The following is a 19,336-nucleotide window of genomic DNA, read 5'->3' on the forward strand; positions in this document are numbered from 1 at the left end:
TGTCCACGATTGCCAGAAAGTGGGTGCCCACAGATGTCGACCCAAAGTCCGCATGGACGACCTCCCACGGCCGCGTGCCCCGGGGCATTGCTTCAATTGCGGGCTCTCGCTGTAAGGGAGACGCCGCCTGGCACCATATGCAGGCCACCACAAAGTCGTCGACCTTGCGCTCCAGTTCAGGAAACCAGACCTTCAGAGGCAGCCTGGCCTTAGTCTTGGTGGCACCCTGGTGCCCATGGTGAGCCAGAGCGATCACGTCTTGTACCTTGGACTGGGGAACCACGATACGGTCACCTCGCAGCAGCAGGCCAGACGCCGAGAATGAGAGTTCTTCCTTAACCTTCCAGAGCTGCTCGAGTGCTGTCTTGGCCTCCTGGGTCCGCCCCGCCAGGGATTCTAGGACAGACTTCCAGGAGCTGTGCTGCATGGAGTGCTGGAGGATCTTGAAGCACTCGTCCTTGGCAGCTGCCGCTTCCAGCTCTGAGAGAGGCATTGCGTTCGGCGTGGCTGCCTCCACCACCATCCGGACATGATCGTCGGCTTCCTCCTCGCAGGTGTCGTACTCCTCTCCCCCACGCACTCCCGGATGTCGTCAGAGATAGTCCGCTGCGTTGTTGGCCCCTGGCCGGTACACCAGTGTCACTCCGTATTCGAGAAGGACGAGCATCCACCTCTCGATTCTGGCCGGTGGCTTGGAGGATGACCCTGCCACAGAATGGGCAGCAGGGGCTTGTGGTCTGTCACCACCGTCACTGGACGCCCCAAGATGTAGAGGCAAAAGTGTCTGCAGCCCCAGAGGACCGCCAGAGCCTCACGCTCAATCTGCGAGTATCTTTGTTCAGTTTCAGAGAGCGCCTTACTGGCGTAGGCCACTGGCCGGATGCTCCCGTCCCGGTCCACCTGATTTAAGACCGCCCCTAGACCAAATGGACTGGCGTCCACAACGATCTCCGAAGTTAGCGCTGGATCGCAAAACGCCATGGTGTCCTCCGCTGTCAGGGCGCCTTTGATGTCTTCAAAGGCCGCCTGCTCAAGCGGGCCCCAGTGCCAGGCTAACTCCTTTTTCGTCAGAGCCCTGTGCGGTTCTGACCTTGAGGCAAGGTTCTGGATGAAGCGCCCACAGTATGTCACCATGCCAAGGAAACTCCTAATGTCCGATGCCGACTCTGGAGGCTGCGCCTTCTTAATGTCCTGGACCTTCCTCGGGTCTGGTGACACACACCCCTCTTTAAAAACAAATCCGAAGAATTCAATGGAAGGGCGCAGGAACTCACACTTGTCCCTGTGAAGGGTGAGACCTAGCGATTGCAGTCTCTCAAAGGTCTTCCCCAGCTTTCTCAGATGGTCCACCTTGGTATTTGCGAACACCAGAATATCTTTGCTGATGTTTAAGACGCCCTCCAGATCTGCAAGCGCACCTCGAATAATATTCTGAAAAACCTCTGCAGCCGATGATACTCCGAAGCTGAATCTCTTGTATCAGTAGAGCCCCCGGTGAGTGGTGAAGGTGGTGATATACCGAGACTCCGGATGGAGAACGACATGGTGATATCCCGCTCGGAGATTTAGTTTGGAGAAGAACCGAGCCCCTTGCACTTCCGCAATGATGTCATCGATGGTGGGGGTGAGATGCCGCTCCCTCTTAATGGCCTTGTTGGGGAGCCTCATATCTACACAAATGCCGACAGAGTCAGGTTGCTTGGGTTTCCTAGCCACCACAATCGGGGATACCCAAGGAGTGGGGCCCTCCACCTTTTCAATAATGTCCAAATTCACCAGGTTGTCCAGCTCCTTATCTACCTGCTCCCTCAGATGGAACGGTACCCTCCGGTGTTTCAGGGCAACGGGCTGCACAGACTCGTCGATGTGTAACCGCACCGGGTCACCAGTCATCCTTCCAATGCCCTTGAAGAGGGCGACATATTTATCGAGCAAGTCATTGATGCCTTCGAGATACACCGAGAACGCGAAGCTGACAATTCCGAGAGCCTCCGCAGCTGCACAGCTTAGCAGAGTGTTGTTGCTCACGGGCCTCCAAACGCAAATATGCGGGCCCTCGGTGTGAGCAGCTTCGGGGGGGAATCAAGGGTATCATAGTGCCCCCTGGCCATCACATTGACCGAGGCTCCCGTGTCCACCAGCACTGGGACCGGCGAATGATTGATCTCAACCAAACACCTCAGCTGCCTTCTGTTCTTTCCTTTTAGGACCTCCACACTGGAGACAAAGAAAATGTTCTCTTCATCCTCCTCTGCCTCCTCCTCCTGGGCATCCTCCCCGTCCTGGTCCACCTGGGCCACATTCGGTGGGCAGTTCTGGCGCGGGACCCAAACTCGAGCCTGTCCTCTCGGTACCAACATGGGCAGGGCAGCCCTGCATACTCTCGAAAAATGGTCAGGCAGGCCACACCTACTACATGTCTTTCCAGCTGCCGGACACTCTGTCGGGTGAGGGAGGTCGTATCCGCATTTCTGGCACGATTCCCCCGCTCTCCCTGCTCTGTCCCGGGGTCCCACCCCAGGTCTTCTAACTCCTCTTCCACCACGCCACATAGCACACACCTCCTCAGACTTTACTGAGCGGGATCCATCCCGCCTCCATCTTAGTTGCTGGAGCTTCTGCCACCTCATGGCAGCGGCCCAGTTCCAGGATGCGGGGCAGAGTGATACCCGGCTCTCTCAGGACCTGTCTCCTGAGTTTGCCTGAGGAGCACACCTGAATTAGCATTGTGCGAATCATGTCCTCCGCATCTCCCCACGCACAGCCCTGGGAGAGGCGACGCAGGCGTCCATAAAAAGTGTCCAATGTTTCATCGTCCTTTGCTTGGCCGACAGCATGACAAACCTCTCATAGTCCACGTTGGCAAGGGGCAGGAAGTGGGCCAGGAGTGCCGCCTTGGCTGCGTCATAGCTGCCATCCCCCGCAGGAAGCGACTCGAAAATGTCCTGGATTGATGGCCCAGCGGAGTACAGCATCGTGGCCACGCGGCCCGGAAGTACATGTCGAGATGACCGACCCACCTCCTCCACCTAGGCCCCATGCTGGTCGGCAGGCCCGACGCATCAAATTCCGGGATGGGCTGCAGGGCTGCATGGGCTCGCGCTTGGGCCATGATGGGAGGTCCAGGCTGGGCAACTGGCTGTACGACCGTTGGCCCCTGAGGCGCAGGAACTTGACCGCCTACTTGGGGTTGAGGGGGTAGCTGTGGAGTGGCCACTGGCTGTAGAGCTGGAATCACTGGAGCCTGAGGAGCTTGTTGTTGACCTCCCGCTTAGCCACCGACTTGGGGAAGTGGTGCGGCTGCAAGGTGCCCCCTCGTCTTGCCCACCAGCGCCACTCATGGGCCTGAGCGCACAGGCACCCCCACACTAGGATACCCCTTCCACAGGCACAGCGACAGTCCAACCTGGGGAGGGTATGGTGGAATCTTGCCTTCGGCTTTGATGAATGAGAAAAGATGACTGCCCACTTGAGGATCCGCCACTGCAGTACTCCGCCCTGATGATGAAGAGGACGAAGAAGAGGCCACAGCAGCCTGATGATGAAGAGGATGAAGAAGCACAGTGCCCCTCCACTGCAGCAACACCAGTGGTGTAAATGTTCCAAAAATTGGTTGAAGGACAGTAGAAGAAAAAACTGGGCTAGGCAGGCCCTGCCATTTTAGCCCTTCTCCTTGCTCTCACTCGACGTAGGAGGCCCAAATGTGAAGTAAAAATCAAAAATTGGGCATGTATATGCAAGTTAGACTGCCTGCAAGCAGTTTGTCCAAAAATTAGACCTGGATCACCTTCCCCATCCAAACCGGAGCTTGGAGAAGTTCCACGATCGTGTTGACAAAATGGCCGCCAGCCACGTGTGCGATCCGCAGCCACGGCGTGAAATGAAATGTCATCCGTTCGGTTTCCTTGTAGAAAAAATTGTGACATTTATCACCGCCGGGCCCGGGCATCCGCATCCACTCGTCGCCACTGTTGGGGATCAATCGGGGCCCCCATGTGGTCCCGTAAGCCCCCACACTAGACAGACACTCCCACACACGTCTTGCCAGTTCGGGCTTCCCAGTCGCTCTGACGCGGCCGGGAACGCCCCGTTTATTTATGCAGCACGCGGCGGCGTGCAATCACGCTGCCGCGTGCGGGTTACATCACGGGGCAGCACCACAGGTACCATTCTAAGGAGGCAGAGCCAAGTTGTGTGCCTGTACGCATTGTGCGCCATATAAATGACCACAATCATTCCCAGTGCGCTGCTGTACATTCAGAAACGTGCGAGTAACATATCTTTTGAAACAGTTGTCAGGACATTTGTGCACCCAGCCTGGCTTACTGGAGACTAGTTGCAGGGAGGACTTCTATCTAGTGTCTTTCAAGTAATTCTATTTTTGAAGTCTTGGAGACCAGCCGGAATCTGTGCATTCATGAACCAGTCTTGCTTAGTAGACCATCATTGCTCTGAGAAGGATGGAAAGTTTGATGGGCAAGAGCTCAACTTAAATGAGAAAACAGGGGAATGGAATGGAGTGGACTCCCAGAAAAAAAGATAAGGGGGCTTCAACAATGAATAAAACAGATGAGTCTCTCGTTTTCATAGTTTGCCTTATAGACAACATACGTGTCTGTGGTGGGAGTGAATTAAATGTCGCACAGTAAGGGACCTGCATACCCACGTTGTACTCCGAATTCCAGGTCCCCCCTTGCTATCAGTTAACTGAAGCTTTAGCCTGGCTCTGTGAGCTATGCTTCATGTTCACCATGTATTGTTCTGTGTGGCTGCCTAATACATGTATGAGTTGCAAACTAACTTCGCACATTCGGCCGCCTGCAGATTTGTCTTCCAGCCCATGCACTCAAGATTCAGTTGACTGCACATGTGTGTTCTTTCAATTTGTGGAATGGGGGATTGCTGTGGGAATACGACTTGGTTTCCTGCATTGGGTCCTTTAACTATTCAAAAAAGAAAAAGAGGTGCCCCTCCTTCTGAGAAAGTATTATTGCTAAATGAACAGCCCTATAGATAAGTGTGTGTACTGCCCCACCGTAGGCCTTTAAAGAGGTGCTAAAGGTTAGGTCCACCCTGCACTCTCATTATAAGTACTGCAGCTCTGCTAGGAAGTGCGGGTAAGTGTACATTTACATGGGCGTCATTTTAAGGAGGCACAGGGGTGTTTGTCCCCCCCAACTTTCATGGCACACCATTGTGTCCCCACTCATTTGGCTGGGGCACCTTTCCTTCAGATGTCATGTCCCCCCCAACATTTTCAGCCAAGTTACTCCACTGTACATTTACATGTATTGATGGCCACAGTGGGGCACAAGGGCCCAGTACAGGATGGGCCTGCTGACCAGGGCCTCATAAAACTCCGAGGAAAACGATGACATTCTACAATCCTCCTGCGTGGCAATGTTCGTGGAAAACCGTGTGAGATGTTTTGGAAGTGCACCAGAGTGGGGATTGGCTGAGCTGGCGCCCAGGGCAGCAGACATTGTGAGGCTGCATGTGATGAAGCTCTGGGAGTCATTGAGTGCCAAGGTGCGATGCATGGCGGAGGAATACTGGAGACACGGTCATATGTTATTCCAATGATTCTGCAGTGCAGGGCATATACAGAAGAAATCAGGCAGCCATCTGTCTTGTCACTCAGAGGATGGGTTAGCTGTGCTCTTGCTTTGGTAGCCAAATTACCCTAACCTGACCGGTTGCTCCCTGGGGGCTGGCGGGGCAGCTCTGAAGTACCTTGGAGCCCCTAGGATCGTTCTCTGGTGGTGCTCTAACTGTCTATGAGCATGAAGGACCAGGTGAACATTTATGGGTGCCCAAAGGGTCCTGCTCTTCGGGGCAGTGCTGCTGGTGCGGCGATGGTGGCCTCACTGATGGCAACACGATGAGACACATCCTGGGGATTACTGAGGACGCCAGAGGCTTTTGTGAACTGCAGAGGGCTCCTACTGGTTTGAGGAGCACAGTAAGGAAGTGGGCCCCTGTGCAGGCACCTGAGCCAGATGGTCTTGCACTTGACAAAGCACTGTGCTGCCTTGCAGCCCTTGTTGCAGTATCATCCTTGCCATTCAAAAAGCAGAGCCTTACAATTGGATTTGAGCAGGCCGAGGTGTTCTAGACACAAAGCAAAGTTCATGTTTTTCCTATTGATTAGTCATATGCAGATAAAAACCTGAAGTCATTGAACAATTAAAAATGGAGCGCCTTCTATTTCCTGATTACTTTCTTCCAAACCAGATGGTTTCATGAACCTGAAGTGCTGGTTCAAGCAGGGGTACATCTCTCAGACATTTGACTCAAAGAAAAACCAAATGCAATCCCAGGCATGTCCAACGTCATTGGTAGATAATGCTTGCTCTCAGAAGGAAGCTGAGGAGTGTGGAGACATCAGAGAGATGTTTGTGGAACTCAAGTCTGGCATTAGTGGCATCAATAGTAAGCTGTAATCGACATTTCAAATCCTTTCCTAGCTCGGATTTAAGGAGCAACGGATCGTGATCAGGTTCCCTTCACTGGTACAGGTACCCCTCTGCATAGCTCTCAACCATTTGTGTTGCAAAGGCGGGTGAAATCACCCGATTTTGTTTTTGGCGGGTGAGACGCCCATTGGAATGAATGGGCGTGCAGGAGTCTTGGCGGGTGAGGCAGCCCTTTACAAGGTGGTGACACCCGCCAAAAGCGTGTGAGTTGAGAGCTATGCCTCTGCTGGGCTTATGATTGATGGCCGCTCCTTGCCATCAAGCTGCGTAGTAAGAGAGGATGCCACGTTCAACATACGGCATGTGTTGTGGCTCCCACACTCATACCCAGCACTTCCTCCTCATCGCCAATGTTACGACTGATATACAGCCCCAGGCCAGCCCACACAACACGCACTCACTCACACGGAATGACTCGAGGACACGTCTGTTGGCTGTGGGGTCCCGGCAGCAACTGCCGTCCAACCGCGTTTATTACTTAATCCGCATGCGTGAGCCGGAATGAGGCTCACGCATGCGTAGACACATTATTACTGCATAACAATGATGAGGGGGGAAGGCTATAAACGGGAGAAGAAGCTCGGCTGCGCGAGGGCCTCCAGTAAATCAGGCGTTAATAGTCTAATACGGCCCCGGAAGTCGAGCCGCAGACACGCTGTTTTCTTAGACAAGCAACGGAATGGCGGGTTCTGAGTCCACTGCTAGTTAAGGCTTGTTTTGCGTACGTCCATGACATACCAGGGCTCGTCCGTAAAGCTTATTCAATCCTAGGAAAAAGAAAAAAGTTGAAATGTCTACATGTCTAAAATAAAGAACTTGCAACTCAGGTAACTAAAAACTGAAATTGTGTGTGTTCAGAAGCCATGCCTGGAATGTATGCATGATGTGCAAGTGCCTGCTTCCTTTCAACGCAAACCGGGTGGAAACCTACATAGGCTAAATTGGAAGCATTCACAAATGCATGTGCAATACGTGTCCTAGACTATGCACTTCTAAATGACCATTGGTGCAAGCGCTGCAGAAAATGTTGGCATATTCCCCAAGACGTACCTGTGCCTGCAGGTGCCCTAGTCGGGCGGCTTAGTGACTAAGCCTGAAGCCATTCTTTCAGCAGGCCCTGTGATCTGTGGGGTCAAGGCTGGAGCACCCGTCTGCCCGATATGCCTCGGGCAGAGCCCAGGGCGCCGGTAATGAGCAATGGGGAGACTTGGCAAGTCGGCATGAGCATGCTGTGGCTTGGTGACATTACTATTGTAGATGCTGCGAACAACATACTTTATCTACGTTCCTGGCGACGGTACGCTTTAGACAGTAACCATGGGAAAAAAGATGAGAGAAGCACAGAAACGTGGGCACAGACCTGGAATACTACATTTTTTTTTTACCCCTTAAAAAAGCAACGAAGATACATATCGGGAAATCTGCTTTTTCTGAGAAAACCATGTTTGAGCCGTTTAAAAAGGTGATTTATTTATTTATTTATTTGCATTTTTAAAGCGCTAACACTGCCCAAGAGCATCGAGGCGCTGTTACTGGAATATGTCTTATAATTAAGGAAGAGCTCAGCAAGAAAGAGGAAGGAAAGGGGATCTCCCTTCTCTTCATCGCCAGTCTCTTTTGATTTTCTGTGGTGTGTGTGAAGTATTTTTATCTCCCCAGTGGAGTTCTGCGAAAGGCCCTTGCAAACCGTATATTTTACAGTTTACATAACCCGTAGAGGAGGCTCCCAGGGAGCATTTTTAACACAAAAGCTTGATTGTGCACACTGCGTTCTGAGTCACAGAGCGAGAGATTGCACACAGTTGCCTATGCACTTTGTGTGGAGTGTACATACTGGCCTCGGCATCTTAGTTCCCAGCTAGTGAGCACGCACACTGTCCCGCGAGTAAGCCCTCTCAGATGGTGAGCTGTGAAGTCTTCTGGCCTGTGCACACTCTCATTGTTCCTTTCCTGGCAGTGCTGCATCCGACAGTGAGGGAAGCTTGTACTTCTGTAACGTGTGTAATGCATTTTGTTAGGGTAGCTTTACTGTCATTTCTATTTCTTTTTGAGGCACTTTGTGCAGCTTGCCATCTTGTACTTTACCCAAAGGTAGTGACCCAACCCCTACACTACCCGACCGGTGTGGTGCCCCCCTAAGGAGCACTTTGTTCCCCGTGGCATCAAAACCTAACTCTGCCACTGTCCACTTGGTGGAAGAGAGTTCAACAGCCAATACGGTAAGTGCAGGCCTGTGAGACATCACAGACCAGTGGTGCCCGAAGGCAAGTGCAGGAGGAGGGCGGATGCTGCGGGCGATTGGACAGAAGGCCAGGACCCAGAAGGACACATAGGGGTCCAGTCCACAAAACACAGCGACTGTGGGGTTTATCACGGGAGGAAGAGAGGTAAGGAGGAGGAGAATAGGAATTTCTTGAGGCGCTTGCAGAACTTGAAGAGCTCAAGACGGAGAGAAAGGGGGAGGCTGTTCCAGAGAAGGTAGCAAGCCGAAGAAAGAGGATGACCACTCGCTCTCTGCTTAAAGTAGCGCTTGACAAGCAGAGAGTTGGAGCCAGAGGATCAGAGCGATCTGGGAGGATAGTATTTGGTGAGAGCAAGTTGCCGATAGCATGGTCCCCAGGCCCAAGACAGCCTTATGGATGATGCAGAGAGATTTAAATGTGATCCTTGCAGCAACTGGGAGCCATTATTTATTTATTTATTTTCATGTATTTATATTTGTATAGCGCACTTACAGCCCAGAGGGAAATTCACATAAAATGCTCACTTTGACACACACATGTAGGGCTGGAAACACCCCATGCCACTTGGCTGATCGACTACAAGATGCTCCCAGACAAAGACTATTGTGATCTTATGATGGCAATAAGCTCTTCCAGACGCGGTTTAAATTGAAAAACTTTGGGATCTTCATGCTTCAGATACATGTTCTGACTTGCCCAGCCCTCGATCTGCCCTTACTGCGCCATTTTAGGTTGGTCTTGGATGTACCAGCAACAAACTATTGCAATAGTCGAGTTCTGAGTTGACAAGTGCACAGACTTAAAGTGATCTATCATCCCATATCTTCACAAAGGGGTTAGCTCCTATCATGAGCAAACTACAGTAAGATGGCACCATAGTGCACCAACATCTGGATGACATTCTAATTCAGGCATCATTCCAGGGGGTGACATGCCATCAGAAAATGCTGCCATGCAACAGTCTCCTAAAACATAGGTTCCTTATAATGTTCAAGAAATCTCAACTCAAGCCAACCCAGGAACCGTTGATTTTTTTGTGTGCAATTTGTGATGGGCAGGAAAATGGTTTGCCTATCAGCACCCAGATTCGAAATTCCCTCTGGCTCATCTGGAAAATCTATTGTCCAGGTAACGGGCTCTAGCATGCCTTGGTTACATTCTCAGGAAGACATGCTGGCCACCAGATTAAGAGACGTACGGCACCCCCCCTTTTTTCTGTTGGTCTTAACTTTAGAAGTAACCAGCATTGCCTTGTCTAGTTAGCTGTGGCGGCTCTTATATTGTTAAATGTGGCCGTAGCCTCTGACCGCCAGCTGGATGATCCCCTTCAACCGGCATGACGTTCAGACTGCTTGGCTACATTAAGCTAGTATTGACTGAATTATCAGTCGTGTTTTTAGAAAAGTACTGTGTTTTTCAATTCTCTAATTAAATGGTATTATTTAGATAATGAGCTTGAAACATGATTTAATATGTATATTTTAAACATACAATGAAATACAAATAAAATATTCATGGTTTCTAATTTTTCTGTTTCTGTTTTTGGTATGGTTTGATCTGTGGTTCCGAATTTGGGTGCCCCTCTCCCTGTTCTATAGATGGGTTCCTCCCTAATTTGGCTTTTTTCCGCTGACACACTTTGCGTATATTATAGTTGTTACTTCCTCCTTGTCAGCGAAGTAGAGGTCCACCCATCTCCTGTTTCGCTCACCATATGAAGAGTGCCATGGGCCACTTTGCTTATGCATCCTATGCTAGCCCATGTGAGTTCATGTTGGTCTCTTGTGGGAGTGAAGTACAGACAGATGATTCCCAACTCAATAAGATTGAAGAATTGGTTCCAGTGGTGGCCCAACAAGCAGAACCTGTTGAGGGTGTTGAATTGCACCCAATGGTTTTACAATGTTTGCCAGACACCTGTTTTGGGCTCAACCCTTCCGGACAAGACCACCCAAGGGAAATGGATGCTGATGCAGGCAAGCCAATCATCATACAGGAGGGCTGATTAAACTTGCCCTGGGTGTGTTCAGGCCATGAATCCAGGGGAAGCAGATTTGGATATTAAGTTTTTTGGTCTTCTCTGAACAAAGAGGGTCAAACAAGGACTCATCTATTGGAAGCGATAGCAGCATATATTGGAAAATGGTAGAAAGGAAGCTGCACTCACTGAGCATATTTCATGTATCAGGCAGCGGGAATACCATTTTGGATTAGAAGCACCACTTTGTCCCTGTGAAAAGTAGTAACAGGTTCCTCAGAGGGCAGAGCCTGCAACTCACTAATCTTAGGAGCTGATGTTATTGCTACTAAGAAGTTTGTTTTCCATTAAACAAGACGTAACTCCATCAAATACATACGTCCAAATGGTTTGGCTAATTCCATCAAGAGAACATTCAGGTCCCATGATGGAATGGGCGTGCATATCAATAGAAAGAGGTGGAATAGTCCTAGAAAGTGTTTGTTTAGGATTTAATTGGAAAGACCAATAATCCTTTGATACTTAGTCAGGTACAGCCCCAGAGAAGCCAGATAGATCCTACAAAAGGACACATTGATCCCTGAGTGCAATGGGTTAGTGAGGAATGCCAAAACATCTTCAGCCAATGCTTGCAAAGGATCTTTGGATTTTTCAAGCATCCAATTGCAGAATCTCAGCCATTTTCTTCTATATGAGGATTTTGATTGACCCTTTCCTGGATGGTACTAGGATATGCATGTTATCTCCTGATAGACCAAAATGACCGTTTGTCAATTGTTCAGGCATCAAAGCGCCAATGAAAGTGATTAAGGGCATGGTTTGAGCACCCGCTCTGCTTAGGGTGGTCCCGTCCACACTATCCATCCCTGTCAAGTGGGCTGCCTGAAAAATAATGGCGTTCTTCAGACCCACTCCAAAATCTGCATAACCAGAGAACAGTTTTACTGGCCTTGTCCCCCTTTGTTTGTTCAGGTAAAACATGGTTTCTACTTTGTGAGAGCAATGTGGGAGGAGTGCTTCAGGACCAGCAAGAGTGCTTCAAGGCGCATAAATACCTACTGCCTGCAGCTCAGATTTGTAGATCTCCATGGTGGCCCCCCATTCTAACAGGGAGGACTTTATCACCATTGTAAGTGGATGTGGGGGATATTGAAAAGAAGTTCCTAGAAGGAGATTTTGATCATTTGATCACCATGATATATGTGATATAGTGCAAATGAACTTTCTGCATAATAAAACTCAATTTACAATAAATTCGTTACAACGTACAAAACACCCATGCAATACAATGCAAATACAATGTAATTAACGATCGATACAAAATGTTCAGTTTTCACTGAAATCAATGAATTCATTTCTTTCACCGTGACAGCTTTACACACAATCAACCATAGTGTATAAAGTGCCAGATGCACAGCGGTGCTTTTAGAGTTGAGACAAACATACCAAAAGGCTGCTTCTTTAATAGTGTCCATATTATGCACAAAAGCCCCCAAATGACACATATACGTGGTCCCCAGTCGATTGCATTCAGTTAGCACATGTTTAGATGTCTTCATTATGTTATTCACTTTACAGATACGACAAGCTCTCTTGGCTGATGGGAGAGTAAGTGCTGGCCCAATTACTGACAGTACGGGGAGACGACTAATATGCAGTCAAAATACAAATGTATGTAAGAACGGAAGAGGATATAAAAGATAGTGTTGAGCCTTTTTATAATTATTTACTGTATGAGGAACGTGGGTGCATGTTTTTCAATTATGCTAAATGGTTGAAATTCCAACACCAATCCTATTTTTCTATCTTCAATGCAAGTGATCTCTTTGATTAATAAAAACCTGCACCCCAATCGAGAAGCCGATCAATCATCTTAAGCATTGTTATAAAAGATTCAGAATGAGCATCAACCCATGAGATCTAATTTCCATTCTTAAAGAGGACAGCAAAGGGCATCTCGGGGCACGTAGTAACTTAATATAAACAAGCCCTCAATTCAACAGTTCACCAGTGGTGCTGGAACATTTTTTGGAGTAGGGGCGTTTGCCATTGCCGGCCCCTCACTAAAATTATAGGACTTTCAAAGGACTTACAAAGCAAATATGGCGATTGAGCAAAACACTCAAGAACATTTTTGAATATTGAATAAGAAAGTGCATTGTAGCACATTTGTTTTTAACCTGATATGTTTTAAAATTATATTAAAGCTCGTATTCTGGCACTGGTTGATAAACATGTATGTTGACAAGTCTGCTGCTGATTGCCGCAAAAGAGAACACCTATACCTGTGGTGTTTCAGAAAATGTATGTATGGTAAGAGTGTCCATTGTGGTTAAATCACGCTATGGTTCAAAGAAACGTTTTTAATTTGATGCTGGCAAACTTGTTCAAAATCAAAAGTAAACGAATGACTCTGTAGGGGAGGATGGGTCAATAGGACCTCCCCTCCCACTGCATCTCCCACCCTGGTGAAGACTCATGACTCGTCGGCAGCCCACCGGCCCCAGGGCCCAGGCGGCAGGGCGGCTGCAGACCGACACGTGAGGCTGCACCACCACTTTATGTGGCAGAACACAGAAGCCATCTTGTACTAAGCCAACTCCATTTTGCTAGAAACGTTCAGATCTAACCCAGGCAGAGCCAACGTGCACACTGAAAGCTGCAGCTTGACCCCGACTCGACCGCGCTCACAGAGTCCCACACTTCCCCCACCTCCCACCGCATGGCAGATCCGCTGAGGACTCGTTCTCACGAGCCACCAGGCACGAACAAACAACAAAATAAAACACTGTAGCTGTTAACCTTCCGCAGTACATCATTGTCCCAGCCATGAACGGGAACATTAGGAAGTAACTGAAACCAGCCCAAAATCTGCATGCCCTGACCCTGTACCAAGCCCCCAGCATTAGACAGTGTGGCGCCCTACACCCCTACCTACCCCGAAAACTCTTGCAATGTGTAGAAACCATTTATGTAATGTATGTCCTGTTGACTAACGTTCGCTTATAATGTGAAGAGGAATGGGTAAAGAGTAAATATGCAACCGATATTGTTCATAATGTAGAGATGTACAAAGACTGGCTAGCTGATAACAAGATGTAATAACATGTGTTGCCCTCTTTATACACACACCTGCCTAACACTACCTCATGTTCGTATGTCAACTATAGATGTGAATTGTTGTACTAAAGGGTATGGTCCCCAGTTAGTATTCCTTCTAATGCAAATGCATACGAGTCCTTCTAGAGACCCCGTGTGTTGTTATTCACCCCTCACCCACGGGATAGTATACCGCCTTGTGCAGGATGCCGCGCACAGAGCTGCAAGGCCATCTCCCCCTCCTACCGCCCAGGCCCTCCAGAGATAGCTGGTGTTCAAACAGCAGCGCCTCGTCTCCCCTCCCGACCCTGCTGGACCCATTTCAAGCATCCACCTCCCCCATGACAGAGGGTGCCACAGCCTGACTCCATGACTTACGAGCTACCTGGTCCTAAATCCCACCGTCTCTCAGGCACCAGTCACATGCCCCCCACGGGCCAGTGGTATCTCCGTTGACCCCAAGTTAATGACCCTAAAAAGGGGGACGCCCACACGTGTACCAACAGATCGTACTACCATCCCTCACCTAAACTGCCAAGACAGGGTGGTCAAGCGACCCCTCCCATGTCCCTGACTATGCACACGAGACCAGATTGTTTGAACCTAAGGTATCCTCCAAACTGATGTATTGAGACACTTCAGATCGCATATCAATGTTCCTGTCCACATATTGATCTAAGGTCAGCACTTACAAGAGTTGCAAACCAACGGAAAGCATAAGGTGTGACGAATGGGTGGGAATGTGTGGCCAAAAGAGCAAATGTTAGTTTAGTTATCAATCATCGTTACAAGGCATGTCCGGCCCGGCACTCCACCCCGATGAGACCAGCTGACTTTCTACCCCACGTGGCACAGCACCAACATCCGCCAATCCTGGAGAAGCAACTGTATACAATGTATACCACCTAGCCATCACCACCCAATCCCTAAGACTATGTGCCCCCTATAGCTTGGGTCATGCATGACATAGTTCTGTAATAAGTAAGACTGTCTTTGCAATTGTCAGACAGAGCGCTCTCGGAGTTTGCAGAGTCCTTTGCATGCTCTATATTGATCTATATAAAGTTCTTTTGATCTCACCCACACTTGGTCCCGGCCTCATTCCCCTTCTGGGGTGTATCCTTTATTGCCTCTCACTAAGGGGGGGTGCATTTCTGGGGACGCTTACATTCAACTCCAACAAAAATGTTCTCCATGGTAACAACCGCTGGATCTAGATGGTGGTCCCCTTTGCCTGGATTCTTAAATAGGATGGCGCAAATGTCTCTTTAACTAACAGTTCCTTTGTATCTTCACTGGACTCACAAAGCCCTTGTTTAAGCAATAGGTTCTATAATAGTCTTTCTGTAGAATGTCTTTTAACTCTGTAAATTACCTTGTATACTCCCCTGCCAGGAATCTTTCAATTTCAGGTGCCTGGTGTACTCACCTGCCAGGACTTCCTTTATGGCTTTTCAGATCACCTGGTATACCCCCCTGGCAGGAATCCTTATACAATTTCAGCTGCCTGGTGTACTTGCCTGCCAGGACTTGTGTTTCACAGTTCTTTGGTTATATCACAATAGAATATACTGTGAGGTGCTTGGTATATCTATCTAGCATAAAACGTGCTCAAACCTTTCTACCACAATGGCATCTCATGCATCTGTACTTGATTGGGGTTTGCCTTTGTGCTTTGCTTTGTCGGCATTCAAACGTTCTTCTTATTGGGTTTTGCTCAATTTTTCACTGCACATTGTCATCTCATTCATATGTACTTAATTGGGGGTTGTCTTTGTACTTTGTCTTGTCTGCATTCAAACATTCTTCTTATTGGGTATCGAATTTGTACTGTGCCTTTATTGTATTCAAAGAAACTTCACGTATGTTCTGCATCAGAAATTCAAACATCTGTTGGCGCACTTGCCGGAATGCCCCAGACTCCCCAGTGTCTGCAGCTGCTTTAGGCAGACTCACCGGTTCCTATCAGCATCACCGATTCTGCTTGTGCCTTTGCAGTGAGATTCCTTCACCCGCTTTCTACTTTTGGGGTGTGCAGATATTCTTTCAGCATCCTGCATGGCTCCACGATCACACACTGGCTTTCCTTTTTGGGCCGGAAAGAAGAACACTGTCTCTTTGAGTGGCATGACATCCAGGAGCTCCTGTGCAGCTCCTAGTGTCTCCACGGCCCTTCTTGCTCACTCCAAAACCATAGTTAGCCTTCCTAAAATTACTTGGAGGGCTTCACTGGATCGAAATGGCATTCCGCCCTAGACATGGAACAGAAACAACATGTATTGATATCTGGCTACCACGTTAAAGTATGTGAATGAAGGTTAATACCGCAATGTTGGTCTTAGAGCTCTCTGCAACATATTTGACGACCCTCTTTCAGTGGATTGCACTGCTTGGATGAAACCATTTTGGGGACGATTTTGTAGCCTGGTTTTTGTGATACCTGGATGATTAGACCAAATCGATCAGGTACTCCTACTTATCCGCCTTATAAATCAGATGTGGCCTCCCTCTGATATGATATGATATATGTTATGGCATTTACAACGCGCCTATACACAAGTGTTTCAAGGCGCGATGAGGCAAGGGAGGGGGAACAGAGGGAAGACAAAGACAACTATCTTACTAGGCTAGGTGAAATTGAGATCGCGCAAGTGCAGGGGAGGATGGAAGGGAAAAGTGTTGGGGTTCAGGGGGCAGTGCAATACATAGGAACAACAGTGAAGAAATAAAAGAAATAAATAAAAACCATAGGTGAAAAGTACATCCAGCTTGTGGCAAGAGCAGGGGTAAGTGTAGACATCAAGTGTCAAGAGCTAGTAGGGGATGTAGGGATACAGAAACAGCCCCCAAGTGCAAGGGTTGCCAGGGAGGCAGTGCAGGTGTGCAACTGGCAAGGGAGGGGACCTGGCCCCAAGATCAGAGGGGAGCCAGGTGACCAGTGCAGATTCAGTCAGGAGTTCAGCTTGGGAGAGGAAGAGAGAAAGCAGAAGCAAAGAGGAAGGTCTTGCAGACAGTGCTTCAGGAACCAGAGATGGTTCTCTGCAAGTTTCAGGGAGGAAGGGAGGCTGTTCCAGAGGGAGGCCCCAGCCGAAGAAAGAGATCTACCACCTACTAGTTGCTTGGAGAAGCGACTGACCCTTAGGGAGTTGGAGGTGGATGAGCAAAGAGGTTGAGAAGGAAGATATTAAGGAAGAGAGAGTTGAAGGTATTGAGGCCCCAGGCCCAGAAGGCCTTGTGGACAATGCAGAGGGTTGTAGACATGATATGATATGAAATGGCATTCATAACGCACCTATACACAAGTGCTTCAAGTTGCGACGCAACTTAATCCTTGCAGCCACTGGGAGCCAGTGCAAAGATTTCAGTCCTGGAGAGATACTGGCCAAGGATAAGTCTTGCAGCCCTGTTCGGGATGAGTTGCAAAGGTCTGAGGTTAGAAACAGGTAGATTTAGAAAGAGGCGGTTGCAGTAGTCCAGCCTAGAGAAAACCAAAGATCTGGAGACAGTGAGTTTCTGGGGAAAGGAGAGGAAAGGGAAAATACCTCTGAGGAGGTGCAGCTGGTAGTGTTACTTCTTAAAGACATCCGAGATGTTAGGAGAGAAGGAGAGTGTTGGATTGAAGATAACCCAGAGGTTTTTAGCATCACGAATGGGATCAGGAAGAGGGCCAAGAGAGGACGGCCAGAGAGCGACAGGAAAGGAGGTGTGCCAATGATGAGAATCTCAGTCTGACTGGCATTAAGGCAGGCATCATTGGCAGCACACCACTCCTGGATAGTGGACAGAAAGTCAGAGATGAGAGAAGGAGAAGAGGTGGCAGAAGGGAGCCTGAAAATGAGCTGAGTGTCATCTGCATGGCACTGAAAGTTGGGGCAGACAGCAGCAATGCGGTGGTGAAGAAGTGCCAGGTATTGGTTGAACAGCCAGGGAGAGAGGTTAGATCCCTGTGGGCCCTATGGGCTCTCATCTGGCTCTGCTCTTGTTTGTTTTCTGTATGGCCCATGTCTTCTGAGCAACTAGTCCTGAGTGGTTAGTAACTCAAAAGCAAATGACACACAAGTCATCCTTGCAGTAGTCTCTGACCAATTCACTTTTGATCCTTTGGCTAGAGAGGTGGGCAGCATTAAAAACTGGATAAGGTCCAGGTTAATATATAAAACCCAGATGCGTTCCGGTAAGGTAAACTTACTGAATCAAATCACTAGGTGTTCTGTTGTTGCCGGCAGAGACTCCAACTCTCTACAACAAGGTAAACATTAATCATGTTTTTTTCTCTAGACCCCTCCGAATCACACATTTCCAGGGTAGTCCAAAGGTGTTTCAATTAATGCCTGCTGCTCTGAAAAGCCACATCTCTGGTATATTTCCAAAACCAAGGCTCAATTGTGGGAGCAGCAGTAACCCCAAAACTATATTTTCAACAAAGACCACACCAAGGAGAGTTTTGCAAAACTACAACGTACCAGATCACTTAAATTGGCCATGTCTGTGACCTAAGGAAAACAAAAGAGGTAATGGCTGGAAGGTTTGGCATTAATCCTAACCTCTGGCATTGCTCTGGGCAACCCTCCAGACCATTGTTCTTCAGCCTGCCAAGTCATTACAGAGGGGAAACACCATATGCAAATCAGGCTTGGTCCCACCCCAAAAGGGACCATCCGGCCCGAACTTCTAGGTCACCTCCCTTCTGCACGAGACCCAAGCATCCTCAGATATGTTTTGGCCTCATTGGGCATCATCAGTGAGGAGTAGTTTGGGTCTCTAGGTGCAGCAGGCTCGGTACCCACATCTGGGCATACACGTCCCACTCTGGAAGACATGATAACTTTTCCAAGGTCGACGGCTATCCACTGACTACCTGTGGTTTCCAAAGTTAAATGTAAGGTCACCATACTGGTGTGTTTACTCAATGAAAAATCTCCTATTTTTTTTCAGTAACGCATTCAAACTGTACATTTTCCCATCCTTTCTTCATGCCCCGGAAAACAAATTGTACCACTGTTTTAAGTTTAAAATGGAGCCATTCCATCTTGGTTCTTGCGGCCAAAGTATTGAACATACTCATCTGCTAGCATGACACAACCTGGGCCAATTTTGGGTGCCTATTTAAATAGGAATTCTCTGCAAGTCTTCTAGATAAGCGACTCAAGAATGTCTGAGGTAAAGGAGGCTACATAAATGTTTTATTCATTCAAATGCATTCATTCAGGGCTCTCCCTCTTTATTATCAGGGTAATAATTCAATTCTATTCAGCAATTCCAATTTCTTCTCTGACTAACACCAGTCCTTAATACAGTAATTTTCATTCCCTCTCAGTCGGTACATTTGCACAGGTATTTCTGTGTTTTGACATTTATTTAATTGACAAATCTTCAAAACCACAATGGGAAGCACAGAGGCAACGCCACAATAAAAGTAAAAAGTGAGAAAACTGCTCCGTTCATGAGAAGATTAAGTGTGTGAAAAGCACCCAATCAAAACTCAGCAGCAAAGCATACAGAAAGAATGAGTAAAAATAGGGACAAAAAGGGTAAAAGGG

The 19,336-nt window shown here is 48.4% G+C and overlaps 1 protein-coding gene across 3 annotated transcripts in view; it reads right to left on the reverse strand.

Annotated features, from left to right (window-relative positions):
• Positions 1-19,336, reverse strand: part of TMEM130 (transmembrane protein 130) — a 362,513-nt gene that overhangs the window by 48,452 nt on the left and 294,725 nt on the right. Inside the window, exon 8 of one of the 3 annotated variants that reach the window (XM_069645660.1) lies at positions 7,158-7,243. The exons of the other annotated variants lie outside the window; for them this stretch is intronic. Coding sequence (XP_069501761.1) covers positions 7,238-7,243 — 6 coding nt within the window. The 3' untranslated portion in view covers positions 7,158-7,237. Of the gene's footprint in view, positions 1-7,157; positions 7,244-19,336 lie in introns of those variants that run through there. 3 annotated transcript variants of the gene reach the window in all.

This window comes from Ambystoma mexicanum, chromosome 2p (genome assembly GCF_040938575.1).
Source record: "Ambystoma mexicanum isolate Mex_15411 chromosome 2p, UKY_AmexF1_1, whole genome shotgun sequence".
NCBI lineage: Eukaryota > Metazoa > Chordata > Amphibia > Caudata > Ambystomatidae > Ambystoma > Ambystoma mexicanum.